This window comes from Spermophilus citellus (genome assembly GCF_964194105.1).
Source record: "Spermophilus citellus genome assembly, chromosome: 3".
Classification (NCBI taxonomy): domain Eukaryota; kingdom Metazoa; phylum Chordata; class Mammalia; order Rodentia; family Sciuridae; genus Spermophilus; species Spermophilus citellus.
In genome coordinates this window covers 171625780-171640821 of record NC_138184.1, presented here as the reverse complement: position 1 = coordinate 171640821, position 15042 = coordinate 171625780, and the positions used below count along the sequence as shown (strand labels likewise).

General features: G+C 38.8%; 1 protein-coding gene across 2 annotated transcripts in view; it reads left to right on the top strand.

Annotated features, from left to right (window-relative positions):
* Nucleotides 1-285: 285 nt before the first annotated feature.
* RSBN1L (round spermatid basic protein 1 like) overlaps nt 286-15042 on the top strand; it is an 88806-nt gene continuing 74049 nt past the window's right edge. The window contains exon 1 of one of the 2 annotated variants that reach the window (XM_081282802.1): nt 286-1804. In XM_081282802.1, coding sequence (XP_081138928.1) covers nt 1240-1804 — 565 coding nt within the window. In that variant the 5' untranslated portion in view covers nt 286-1239. The remainder of the gene's footprint in view (nt 1805-15042) is intronic. The other variant, XM_081282803.1, reaches the window with a different exon arrangement.

Here is a 15042-nt window from a genome sequence, read left to right as displayed (position 1 = left end):
CCTATAAATCAATGTTAAAATTTGACTACTCCTTCCCAAATCTCAAGGGGGAAAAGAAAGAAAACGGAAATAAAGAATTCCAACTTTCTGAGGTCGCAAGAATGGATATTCCTTAAAAGTTACTTTTAAGCGTTTCCAGAAAGCCTATGCAATTTAGGACTCCTCTTAGAATCATAAAATTTCTTTTCACTGGCCCACTGAGTTGACTACTTCTATTTTCACATTCATTCCTTTTGACTTTCTGACGTCCTATGACATCTAAGAGTTAAAAGCATGCTCTTTGCTATGGTTACAACTGTATTGCAACCTCCAACTTCCCCAACTTCCTTACTTGTTAATCCAAAAATCAAAGCACCCGCTTTCAAAGTATGGGACACTCGGCGCTACTACACAATAAAATACAGAAGTTTAATTTTTTTTGTTTTCAAACACTTAGTAATATCGCATTTTCTTGACGAGTTTAAGTTATAATTACAAAAAACAAAAATTAAAACCTTTAAGGGACCACTCACAATTTTAAAACTCTTCAAGCCCAGGGGATATCTTACCTTCAAGCTCGGAAGTAATCCAAAAGGAAGTATCCTGTTTATAGGACTTTATCTTCCCTCAAAGCACGAGCGTTCACGATCTTAGCAATAATAATACATCTTGTCACCACAATAAGTGATTTTTTTAGCCCCTCCCATCAATTGACTACCGACTAACAAAAGAAAGGATCTACTTCTCCGCAACACTTCTCTGAGCTAAGCATCCCCGAAAAACAGCTTTCCGAACGCGCAGAGGCAGGAAGGGAAAGGCACGCCGGGGGGGGGGGGGGGGGGGGGGGGAAGGAAGAGAAAGTAGTACAACTGCAACAAAGTCTTCGAGGCGGGAACAAACGCGCCCTCGGTCGGGGCAGATTTGGGGTCCAGAGTGTCCCAGACACCCTCACAGGGCACCTGAGTTCACGCTGGCGACAGTCGGAGACCCTTCCCTCCGGCAGTCCCCCCTGCTACTAGCTGCACCCCGCGGAGCTCTGACCTCCAAAGCAAGTCGGGTTGGCAATTCCAACCCTTCGCTTTATGCCCGCACCTTTGATTGGATTCTAGATGGATCCCTCAGTATGTCTCACCCTATGAAAGACCCGGCCGGTGGCCCGGCAGCCCCGCCCCCGCCCCGCCCCGCCCCGCCCCTGGCAGAGGACCCGCCCCGTGCCTCGCGCCAGGGAGCGGAGGAGAGTAAATACAACAGGAGCGCAAGATGGCGGAACCGCCGAGCCCAGTGCACGGCGCCGCCGCCGCCTCTGCCTCCGCCTCCGTCGTTTCCGAGAAAGAACCATTTGGCAAGCTTCAATCTTCCTCTCGGGATCCACCGGGTTCTCTGTCCGCAAAGAAGGTCCGGACTGAGGAGAAGAAGGCGCCGCGGAGAGTGAACGGAGAAGGGGGTAGCGGCGGGAACAGCAGGCAGCTGCAGCCGCCCGTGGCACCTTCGCCTCAGAGCTATGGCAGCCCCGCGTCTTGGAGCTTCTCTGCTCTTTCTGCTACCCCATCTCCGTCTTCTTCTCGGAGCTGTTTCTCTTTCTCCGCGGGTTCGGCGGTCCCCTCTTCAGCCTCCGCTTCCTTGTCTCAGCCGGTGCCGCGCAAACTGCTGGTCCCTCCTACGCTGCTGCACGCCCAGCCTCACCATCTCCTGCTGCCAGCCGCCGCTTCCTCGGCTAACGCCAAGCCACGCAGACCTAAGGAAAAGCGGGAGAAGGAGAAGAGGAGGCACGGCCTTGGCGGGGCCGCCCGGGAGGAGAACGGGGAGGTGAAGCCGCTGCCGCGAGGTGGGTGCTGGCTCACGCGGGGGAGGGGAGGGGACGCCCAGGTCCCCGCCACCCTTAAGCGCTGGGGGCCCGGGAAGGGGGAGCGCGGCCGCGGCGTGCGCCAGTCTGGACAGGCGGGAGGCGTCAGGTTCTCGGGCGATTTTGCAGTCCTCAAGGGGACAGGAAATGGAGCCTGTAATTTTGGTGGCAGAGAGGGGAATGGCCTAAACTCTATATGGTTTTTCCTCCCAGTTAACGAGCTGCAGCATTTGTAGAAATCGGTCTGGAGGACCCTTCTAGGTATGCTTAGTTAGGGAGGGAGATAGGAACAAACGAGAAGGGCTCGGTCTTTAAAAGATGCTTAATAAGTAAATAAACTGTTTAGATGTGATCACAGGGATTTGTATTTGGGACCCAACCTCCGACACCAGAAAATCCTGTCAAAAAAAGGGGTGTGGAGAGCATTGGCGTCAGCTGGAAGCTACCAGAGGCCTGAGCATTTCATCCCTATTAGGGAAGTGAGGTAGTGTGCAGGGCCCCAAGTGTGCTGTTTCATAAGGTACCCAGCCTCCACCCTCCTCTCCACTCCGTATTCTTAAGTGTTTTGAGTGGTCCTATTTGAAATATCACCCTTCAGAAGAATTTTCAGCCATATTCTCTTTTTCTGCAGCAAATAATAAAAATCGGGAGCTTTGACGTGTTTTGGCCACATCAAGTGGTTACAAAATGTTTTAGCATAAGAAAAAGGCAGATTCTTAGGCGTCCTTTTGAGGCACACTTTTGCTTTTGAATGTTGACTTTTCATAGTTTTTCAAGATATTATTTCTTTAAAATAGGTGGTCCTTTTAGCGGTGGATATATAATGATTTGACAGAGTAGTACAACATGCAGATTGGTTGGGAAGTAAATCTGTGATTACAAACTCAAAGTTTGAAATGATATTTATTATAAATATATGTTGCTACAGTGTTATGAAATAAAATCTTTTTTTTTTTAGCAAAAAATGAAATGCAAGCAGTTTTAGCATAGCTGATCTGATGTCGCTTGGATCATGAAAAATGCTGTTTTAAGTAGAATGGCTTATTTTTCACAGTAATTTTTTAAAAAGCTATACATGAGTATGTAGTAACAGTGTTACTTTCCATTTTTCTTTTTTCTTTTTTTTTTTGTCCATAGCAAAGCTTTGACATCCAAGTCAAACCTGCCATCGGGTATTCTGATGCAAAGTAAAGATCTCTCACTTCTGGAGATTGTTGCTTCTACAAAAGCAGTTTTGAAGATGGAGTTTACTTAGGAATTTTAAGTGGTCAATATTTTAAAGCTATTTGTTTTAATCCCTGAGTATAAAATATAAGTGCCTGGGAGTCTATCCAAATGTGGCTTGGTATCAGTCTTACTTGTGGTGTGTAAACTGTGCATTTGCTTCATAAATTCTCTGAGGAAGTGCATATGGATATTGGAATGGCTGAAAATAAATAAGCATGCATTTTATTTTATTTTTTAAATAAATGAATGAATGAATTTTTTTTTAAGTGAGAGAGGAGAGAGGGAGAGAGAGAGAGAATTTTTTTTTTTTTTTAATATTTATTTTTTAGTTCTCGGCGGACACAACATCTTTGTTGGTATGTGGTGCTGAGGATCGAACCCGGGCCGCATGCATGCCAGGCGAGCGTGCTACCGCTTGAGCCACATCCCCAGCCCAAGCATGCATTTTAAAAAAACAATTCTGACTTAACATATGATGTAAACAGATGTCCTTTAAATTCAGTGGCTCTGTAGTGCTATGATTGTAATCTTGGCTACTTGGAGGCTGAGGCAGGAGAATTGCAAGTTTGAGGCCAGCCTGGGCAATTTAGTGAGACCCTGTATCAAAAATGAAAGCACTGGCCAGGTGCAGTGGTGTACACTTAGGAGGCTGAGGAAGGAGGATTGCAAGTTCAAAGCCAGCCTCAGCAAAAAACAAGGTGCTAAGCAAATCAGTGAGACCCTGTCTCTAAATAAAATACAAAAAAGGGCTGGAGATGTGGCTCAGTTCAAGGGTATAGTGCTTGCTTGGCATGTGTGAGGCCCTTGGTTCAATCTCAATTACCAGGAAAAAAAAAAAGTGAAATGACTGTGAAAGCAAAATTTTTATAATGCTTTAAATTACATTTAGAATCGTTTTTTTTTCCCTCTTTCTTCTTCTTCTTCTTATTTATTTATTTATTTATTTTTTTGGTATTGGGGATTGAACCCAGGGGTACACTACCATTGAGCTACATTCTCAGTCCTTTTTGTTTTTTATTTTGAGACAGGGGCTCACTAAGTTGTCCAGGTTGGCTTTAAATTTGAGATACTCCTGCCTCAGCCTCCCAAATCCCTAGGATTAAAAACCTGAGCTACCATGCTAGGCCCAGAATTCTCTTGAGTGCTACTGCTTACATTTTTAAGCCTAAATATAAACAAGGATAGCTTTTTAAAAAATATTTTTTAGTTGTCAATGGGTCTTTTATTTATTTATTTATTTATATGTGGTGCTGAGGATTGAACCCAGGGCCTCACACATGCTGGGCAAGCGTTCCACCACTGAGCCACTACTGCAGCCCCAACAATGATAGCTTTTATATTAGGCTTTTCCCACAACCTAAATGGATTTTTTAAGGAATGACTAGATATTAACTTTTGTAATCTTTTTTGTACAAAAATGCTATTTTATCTATTTATTTATTTAAAAATGCTGTTGTTTTGAGAAAAAACTAAAAATCAAAGAAAAATATTGCTTTTTAGTATTTTTTGTTTGTTTTTGGTACTGGGGATAGAACCCAGGGGTACTTAACTACTAAGCCACATCCTCAGCCTTTTAAAAATATTTTATGTAGATGTAGGGTTTTGCTGTGTTGCTTAGGGCCTCGTCAAGTTACTGAGTCTGGCTTTGAACTCACAATTCTCTTGCCTCAGATCCCTGACCTGTTGGAATTACAGGTGTGTGCCACCACGCCCAGCTTGCTTTTTAGTATCTCAATGATAATTTTTTTGTGTGTGTGTGGTGCAAGTGCTCTACCACCAAGCTACATCTCCAGCTCGATTCAATAATCTTGAGTCAGAACTAAAGTAAGCTCTAACGATATTTAAAGAAGGAAAATAGATTTTCCCTCAACAAAAGACAAAATTGATGTATGTAGTTCCCAGAAGAACTGGCCACTCCCAACTTTACTAAACTATTAAGCTCCTGTACTTATTTATTTAGAGTTTTTAAAAGTCATTAGAACAGCTTTATTTTTATGTTGGTTATATTCTAACAAAGTGTTCGGATTGAATGAAAGTGCATATATGAATGGACCTGGCAAGCCATTTAGTAAATGTTCAGTCTGAAGCATGGTTTTTAATTTTTTAATCTCATCAATAAACTAAAAGATGGGTCAGTCCTGAGAGAATAAAGGATCACTGACCGCAAATTTGAAAGCTAGGCTTACTAGTGTAGGTTCGTTGAATATAATGACCAATACCTTATGCACCTAACATCTCTTCAGGCCATGTGGTGATAGTGCTATAGCTGACTTACATGATAGTCTAATTCATCAAATAAAGGTTAAATTTTTTTCTTTTAAAAAGTGCAGAATAGTTTAGTGCTAGGAGCCACAAGCAAATATACGATGTATGGCACCTTTGGTTGTAAAGTGACGCCAGCTAGCCACTGAGATGATTATGTTAAGATTTACATTCATATGGAAATTGGACTCCCGCTGTTCACCTTGGCCTGCTACCGGACTCATGTTACGGACTCATGTTACCAGACTCTTGGAGAGTTCCCATTGGTTGGGGAAGGATAATAAGAGGAAATTCCGGGGGAGGTCCGGGGGACCCCGGGTTCCGGGAGACGCCCGCGGTTCCGGTGGACGCCCGCGCGGGAGGACCGGGTTTGGCTTGCCGGTGGCGGTTTTTTCGAAATAAAGTTTTGTTCCTGCTTGAGTGGCTCGTGATTCTGTGCCCAGCCAAGACTGCAACAGTTTAGATTCTTAAAACTAGAAATAGCTGGGCCTGGTGGCTCATGTCTGTAATCCCAGTGATTTGTGAGCTGATACAGGAGGATGGCAAGTTCAAGGCAGCCTTGGCAACTTAAGACTCTGTTTCAAAATAAAAAAATAATAACAAGAAGAAAGGGCTGGGGATGTAGTTCAGTGGTAAACTGCCTCTAGGTTCAGTCCTCATTATGGCAAACAAAACCAAAAACAAAATAAACCTGGAAAATAACTAGATTTGGTGCTTATAGAGATAAGCTACTGGAGTTACCCCATTTTTCTCTAAGACTTAATTGTTCAAACACTTGGAAAGTAAAAATGGACATGTTTTTAAGGTATCCACCATTGAGAATCTCATTATAGTAGCTGGGCATGCTGGTACACACCGGTAATCCCAGTGGCTCTGGAGGCCTCAGCAGGAGGATCACAAGTTCAAAGCCAGCCTCAGGAAAAGCAAGGTGCTAAGCAGCTCAGTGAGACCTTGTCTCCAGGTAAATACAAAATAGGTCTGGGGATGTGGCTCAGTGGTCCAGTGCCCCTGAGTTCAATCCCTGGTACCCACTGCATCAAAAAAAAAAAAAAAAAAAAAAAAAAAAGAATTAAGATAAACAACATATCATTAGATATTATGTGGCTTCAATGATTCTGAAAACCAATATAATTTGTATGGATCTTGTGACTTTTATAGCTTTTGCTTTGCATTTTTTCCCCCTTCGAATGACTTGTGAAATATTCCAAGACAAAAATCAGACCATTTCACTGAAGTTTTTCCTTGAAAATATAGTTCCAGAATTTAATTCTAATGAAAACAGAGGCTTTTTGTAGTATTGAATGATTTGGGGTATGTGAATGTTAATGATTTTAAAAACAATGAATATTTGAACATTTTCAGCTATATTCTCCCCCATCTTTCTAATATTATTTCACAATTTTGGGTTAAATCCATATTTAGAGTTTTCAATATATATATATATATATATATATATATACACACACACACACACACACACACACACACATATATATATATACATACACATACATACACACACACACACACACACATATATATATACATATATTTAATAACCAGATATTTGTTACTGTTGAGAGAATAGTTGGATGATTCCTTTGTGTATATGTATGTGTAATCTTTTGTATTTCATGTCCAATTTTTTTTTTTTCACTTGTTTAGTTTTCTCTGACAAATTCTTTCTGTATCTTCCAACAGCTCCATAAAATGCTTCTCAGTACAATTTTCCACATGGGCAAAGCTGTTAGATAAACTTATCAGTTCCATTTGTTCCTGTAGACATCCCTTCTGTAGATGTCCTTCCTGCTTCTGTCTGGATTGTTTACTCTTAAGGCCTGCTGCATAACTGTCACCTTGGGACTTTCCTTAGCTGAGTGACATTCTGGGAATTTCTTTCAGTTTTGTTGAATGCCCTTTCTGGATCTCTTGCCTGTCTTTTGGTTCATATTGTAATTCTGTATTTTTCTACTAGGAGGAATGTGAAAGGGTGTATAAGAAGTACCCTTTTGGGAATTATATTTTTACCCTCATACCTGACTGGTTGTTGAGAGATTTTTATATTGGAAATCATTTTCTCTCTGAAGTTTAAAGATGGTGTTTCATTATTGCCTGGCTTCTAATGTTGATGTTGAAAAGTCTGATCTTTAGAAAGTTGTCTATTCTATCTGGGAAATTTCAATGCTTTCACTGGATTTTAAGATTTTAGCTTAACAATTTTTTTTTTTTTAAATGAGCTCTTGTGTTTTTGTTCCAGTACTATAGCATTTTGTTCATTTTTCATAAGTTCAGAATCTTTTATCTCTTCAATGATGTTAATTATAGTTTCTTTGAAATGTTCTGTTTCCTGCATAGTTTTTGGTTCTTTTAACTTTTTTTTTTTCTTATTTATTTTGGCTTCTTTCTTTTAGAGGCTTTCTTTAGATCTGTGTTATCCTTAATTTTTCATATTTAAGAGAAAGCTATCAAAATTGATTGAAAGCTCATAGGCATTCATGAGCAAGGCTTAGTGATGAATGACCCCAAGTTTTTATGTTTATCCTTTGGGTGGTAGGTAAGAAAATTTTCAGTTTCTTCAGATAAAGATCCTTCCCTTTTTCTGTCCTTGTGTGGGTGGAATGATGGGGAGAGGAGGAGTGTCCCAGTCACTAAGGCTACCATAACAAAATACCATAGACTGGGTAGGTGGAACAACATAAATATATTTTCTCAAATTTCTGGAGCCTGGGAGCCTGATATCAGCGTGCTCCTGTGGATGGGTTCTAGAAAGGGCTCTTTTCCTGGCCTGTAGATGTCTTGCTTTCTTGCCTTTGTGGACTTCCTTGGTGCTTGCTTGTGGAGAGAGATTGCTTTCTTGTCCTTTTAGAAGGTTGTCAGTCCTATTGGATTAGAATAGAATCTCATCCTTATTACCTCTCTTAATCTTACCTCCTAAAAGCACTGTCTTCAGACACAGTCATATCTGGCATTAAGGCTTCAACTTATGAATTTTGGGAAGATATACTTTTGTCCATAGCAGGGGGGTTGGCTGAGGTAATGAATTTTGATGGCAGGATTCTAGTGCTTGGTGGGTAAAGAAAACTACAGGTCTCTCTATTCAGTTCATGAATTTTCATTCAAGTCTCCCTCTTATCATCCTAACATATCATCTCTCTTGTCTTTCTCTGTGGAATGCCTGGGAGCCTGGAACAACTATGATTCGATTTTGCAGGAGACCATACTTCTCTTGTTTCCTTAGGAATAGTGTTTGCATGTAGGTATTCTGCCCTCTATTTTCCCAGTGCTTCTACTGGACCCTTCTGGCTTATGGCAGGATAAATTAGATTCTTTCTCTCTCTTCCATTATACCCAGGCATTTACCATTTCATCATCAATTTTCTGTCTTTATACATTATATTTCAGGTTATAGTTGCATCATCTCCTAGTTACCTCTAAGACTTAGTTTCTTTCTTTTTTTTTCTCCCCATTTTTTGGGTATGTTTTCTTTTTAAATTTTTTTTTTAGTTGTAGATGGACACAATACCTTTATTTTATTTGTTTATTTTTATGTGGTGCACGGGATCCAACCCAGTGCCTTAGGCATGCTAGGCAAGTGCTGTACCACCGAGCCACAGCCCCGTCCCTGTTTGGGTATGTTTTCTAAAAGGAGATCTTGAATTTTAGCCATATTTTGGCTTGCTCCCATTTGTGTTATATTGGTCAGGTCATTTAACTAAACAAACAAACAAAAAAAGTTATGGTATTGAGGATTGAACCCAGAGCCTTGTGAATGCTAGACAAATGCTCTACTACTGAGCTATATCCTCAGGTCTTATGTTTTTTGCCAGAGGGTTTCACTAAATTGCTCATGCTAATCTTGAGCTTGTGACCCTCCTGGTTTAGCCGCCCAAGTAGCTGGGATTACAGGCATACATGCCCAATATCCCTTAACTCTCTCTCTCTCTCTCTTTTTTTTTTTTTTTTGGTACTGGGGGTTGAATTCAGGGGCACTCAACCACTGAACCACATTCCCAGCCCTTTTTTCTATTTTATTTAGAGAAAAGGTCTCACTGAGTTGCTTAGTGCCTCGCTTTTGCTGAGGCTGGCTTTGAATTAGAGGTACTCCTGCCTCAGCCTCCCGAGCCACTGGAATTACAGGCATGTGCCACTAAGCCCGGCCACTTAACAGTTTTTGAGCCCATATATATTTGTTATATGGGATGATGTCTTTTTTGCAGGATGGTTGATAGAATTTTATGAACCTTGCATATTGTAGGCATTCATGAGGAATGTTGGTTTTCAATCTTTCTTTCTACCTAACACAGTGAAGTGTGTTAAAACTTAAGGTATTTTAAGCTTTCTGTTGTATTTTTCTTGAATTATAGATTGAAAAATATTTAATATTTTATCATGAAAAATTTTACTGCAGAAGAAGTCAGAACAGTGTAGTGAATTCTAGGTATGTTTATCATACTGTTTCAATAGTTGACCAGCATTTTACTATTCATGTTTCATCACCTCTACTTATTTTCATTTATTTGCTCTGGTATTTTAAGGCATATTCTTAACCATTATTTCACTTAAAAAATAACCAGAACTGAATTTTTTTTCTCTCACATAAGTAATGCTTAAAAAATCTCAACAGCATATATTTATATCAAAAAGTGAGAGAGAGCCAGGTGTAATAGTGTATTCCTGTAGTCCCAGCTACTTGGCGGGAGGCTGAGCCAGGAAGATCACTTGACTCTTCAATTGAGACCAGCCTGGCCAACACAATGAGACCTGGTCTCACACAAAACATATATACAAGCTGGGCACGGTAGTACATGCACGCATGTAATTCTAGCAACTCAGAAGCTCCAAACTCATTAAAGAATAACTCTCCATGGCCATCTCTATTCTACTTACTTTCTCTGTAAATTTGATTATTCTAGGTATCTTATAGGAGTGGAATCATGAAGCATTTGTCCTTTTGTGACTTGCATATTTTCCTTAGCTTAATATAAGATTTAAGGCTGGAGTGGTGGAATCTGCCTGTAATCTCAGCAACTGGGGAGAATGAGGCAGGAAGACCAGACTCTGCAACTTAGCAAGACCCTGTTTCAGAATAAAAAAATAAAAATAGCTGGGGATGTAGCTCAGTGGTTAACTGTCTCTGGGTTCAATCTCCAGTGCCCCTCCACTCCCCCCAAAAGGGGGTTTATTTATGTTTGTATCATGTGTCAGAATTTCCTTTTTTGGGGGGATGGTACTGGGGATTGAACCCAGAGCCTCATGTATACCCAGTAGATGCTGTTCCACTGAGCTACCACCCTTACTCCTTAGAATTCTTAACTTTTCCTTACTGGGGGTTGAACCCAGGAGTGCTTTACCATTGAGCCATACTCCCAGCCCTTCTTATTCTTCATTTTGAGACAGGGTCTTATTAAGTTGCAGAGGCTGTCCTTGAACTTGCCATCCTCCCTTAGCCTTCTGGGTAGCTGGGATTACCGGCTTGCACTGCTGCACCCGAACAGAATTTCTTTTTTAAAACTGAATAATGTTCTGTTTTATGTATATATTACATTTTGTTTATTCATTCATTCCTTAGTAGACTTTTTTTTTGTATATGTTTTTTACTATAAAAATTTTAAGCATATAGAAAAGTTGAAAGAATAATAATGTACTGGGGATTTAACCCAGGAGTGCTCTACAACTGGGCTACACCCCTAGGCCTTTTTAAAAATTTTAATTTTGAGATAGGATCTGGAAATTGCTGAGGCTTACCTCAAATTTGTGATCCTCCTGCCTCAGCCTCCTCAGTTGCTGGGATTACAGGTGTGTGTCACTGTGCCTGGCTTCCTTGGTGGATTCTTGGATTGCTTCTACCTTTTAGCTACTGTGAATAGTGAGTGTTCCTATAAACATGGGTGTACAAATAATCTGTTTGAATTCTTGTCTTTATTCTTTTTGATGTATAATCAGAAGTGGAATTGTTGGATTGTATGGTAATTCTATTTTAATATTTTGGGGAACTGCCATACTATTTCCCATAGCTATTTTTCCATGGTGGCTGCGCCATTTTATATTCTCACCAGAGAGGCCCGTGTTTAGGTTAAATCTTTAATATTGGAAAATTAATTACTGTAAGTAAGCAAACCACCCAACCTTTAACGGTTTGAGGCAGATGCTTGTTAAGTCAGTGTATGTTCATCCATATCATCATAGGAATAAAATATTGGGTTTGGTAGAAGAATGAAAAGTAGTTATTGAGTGCTTGCCATGCGCCATGCTATTGCCTCAATGTTTTCAGATTAAAAGATGCTAAGTTTTTCCTAGTTGCATAACTAATGAGTAAAGAATTTGAATCAACCTCATCACTGTCAGGGTCCCAGCCTAACTACACAATGCTAAAGTTAACTTAATTTTTTCCCTTTTAGACTGCAAAATACAGGAGGGTGAAAGGAAAGATGAAGTTTTAAAAAGATTTCAAGTTACTTCTTTATTTTGCATAAAAATTTTTATTATAAAAATTTTAAGCATATAGAAAAGTTGAAAGAATAATACAATGATCATGTGTAGAGTTCCTTCCTAGATTCAATGACTGTTAATATTGTATTTATGTGCTGAATCATTTGAATGATTTGAATTTCAGGCTTTATGACACCTCATTCTTTAACTTTTCAGCTTTCTTTTCCCAAAAGTAAGAACATTTTCTGACATAACCAGAGTGATATTAAAGCACTTAAGAAATTAATTATGTAGCTAGTCCATACATACAGATTCTTTCAGTTCCTCCCAATTCCCTGTTTTTACCCCAATCACACTGTATTTTAATCTGGAACTATCTCAGTTACTTTTCTTTATATGACATTGACTTTTTGAAGGTAACAGTCTAGCATACCTGTTTTATCTTGTATATGTTCTTATATTCATAATTTTAAAATAATTATTTAATTGTGATATTTATCCTTTTTTTTGTAAACTGGAAGTTAGGCTTAAAGACGTGAGTAAATTCAGATTAAGCAGTTTGGTAAACATACTTCATAAGTGTATTTTATATTGCATCTCATCAGGAGTCATATGATAGATTGTTTTATTATTAATGATGCTGTTACTATATTCAGGTTATCCTATTGTTAGTGATTATTTGGTTGAGGTGGTTACTAGATGACTCCATTGTAATGGCTCATTATTCTATTTGCATTTGGCTAGTAATATGTGGGGTGAAGCTTTGCGAAATCCCGTTTCCCAACTGTCTTCTACTTATTGACATTATTATCAGTTAAAGATCCCAGTTCGAGTCACCCATTTCATCAGGGGTTAAAGAATGATTTCAAATTATTTCTAAGTATATACAGAATTAGTTTTTTTGGGGTAAGAAATTTAGAATAAATTGCTACTCCTGTATCTAGATTAAAATTTGGCAATCTGTTTTGGTTCAGGTACCAAAGTAAACATTGTGAGTTTATGGGTGTGACCACAATCTTATAGGAAGGATTTTTCTTTCTCTCCTCCCCCGACTCCCCCCATCTCTCTCTCTCTCTCTCTCTCTCTCTTTTTTTTTTTTTTGTGTGTGTGTTCAGAAATCTTGGTATTTTAATGCCTTCATATTCTTCAGCTCTCCAGAAAGTACATTTTTCACCTTCCCCTAAAACGTCCCCCCATATGCATCTTTGTGTTGAACATTATTGTGCTAAATATATTATATGGTGCAGATTACTTCAGTCCATAGCTTCTAGATCTTATAGCTATAAATCACAGCTTTTAAATATTTATAACATACCCTGAACACTTAAAGGGAGAATACCAAAATAAAATTTTTCATTTGTTTTTAGAGTAAAAATGTCTGTGCTGATTAAAAAATATACTGTTTTTCTTAAGAACTTAAGTTACACCCAGTAACCTCTACCTAACCATTGGTATTAAATGGATTTGCCCAAGTGCAGAAAAGACTTTTCTTGAATTTTTAATTCCCCATAGTTGAGTATGGAAATCTACTTGCATAGTACTTATAGTTAAAGATTGGGTGTAGTATTCTAGTTATAATTAGTAGTCTACTACCATATTGGTAGTGGGCCCAGAATAAGAAGCCCCTACCAGTTTTCTTTTTGAGGTACTGGTTATTGAACCAGGACTTTGCACATGATTTGCAGATGCTCTACCACTGAACTACATTCAGTAAAATTTTTGAGATAGACTCTTGCTAAATTACCTAGACTGGTCTTGAACTTGAAATCCTCCTGCCTCTGCCTCAGCCTCCTGAGGAGCTGGAATTATAGGTATGTGCCACCATGCCTAGCCATTCTGTCAGTTTTTATATAGAAAATAGTGCATTAAATATTACATGTAATTCAAATTATAATCTCTATTCCATAATATCTTCTGTTGGCTACTGTAAATTAACTGTATACTCATAGATTTCCATTAAACTATATAATATAATATCAGAGCAGGTATTTAATATTCATTTTATGACCTTTACCTTACACCCAATGATTGATCTGAAGAAAAAATATACAAGAATTTTTCATTATGAAATTAATTTACTCTTTAGGCATTGCAAACCTAAATAACCATATTCTTTTTTTTTTTTTATAAAAAGGGTATACATTTTTAGATGTTATTTAGATATATAAAATAAAAGAAAGTAAGTGTGTGTGTGTGTGTGTGTGTGTGTGTGTATAAAGCATATAATTTTTAGATAGTACTAGGCATTGAACACATGGTCTTTTGTATGCTGAGTGTTTCACATGCTAGTTACAGGCTCTATCACTGATCTACTTCCAGAACCCTGGCCCTACATTTATGTTTCAATTAACACATATTGTACATTTTAATGGAATTTACTGTGGTATTTTAGCACATGAATATGGTGTGCATCCATCAAATCATAGTAATAAGAGGGTTTTTTTGGATACCTGGGATTGAACCCAGGGGTACTTACCACATTCTTAACCCTTTTAATTTTAATTAATTAATTAATTAGTACCAGGGATTGAACCTAGGGGCACTTAACCACCAGCCACATTCCCAGTCCTTTTTATTTTTTATTTTGAGACAATAGAAGGTCTTACTAAGTTACTTAGCACCTTGTGAAATTACTGATTCTGGCTTTGCACCCTTATCTCTCACTCTACACAAAAATCAACTCAAAAGGAATTAGAGACCAGAATCTATGCAACTCCCAGTAGAAAATGTAGAGTCAGCCCTCCAGCATATAGGCAAAGGCAACAACTTTCTCAGTAGGGCCCCTAAAGCTCAGGAAATGATGCCAAGAGTTACTTAATGGGATGATATCAAATTTAAATCTACTGCACAGCAAAGGAAACAATTGTGAGTATGAAGAGAATTTTCTCCATATAGAATGGGAGAAAATTTGGCTAGCTACTCTTCTGACAGACGATTAGTATCTAGAACAAATAAAGAACTCAAAAAATCTAACATCATAAAAACAAATATAACCCAATAAATAAATAGGCAAATTACTTTCTAGAGTCTTTGCACCAATTTTCAGTCCCACTAGCAATGTATGAGTGTATCTTTTCCCCGCTATCCTTGCCAGGATTTGGATTTGTTGTTACTTGTATTCTTGATAATTGCCATTGTGACTGGATTGAGATGGAATTTTGGTATAGTTTTAATTTGCATTTCTCTAATTACTAGAGGTGTTGAACATTTTTTTCATATATTGACTTGGAATGGAAACACAATTTGACCCAATTATCCCACTCCTTGGCATATACCCAAAGGATTTAAAATCAGTATACTAC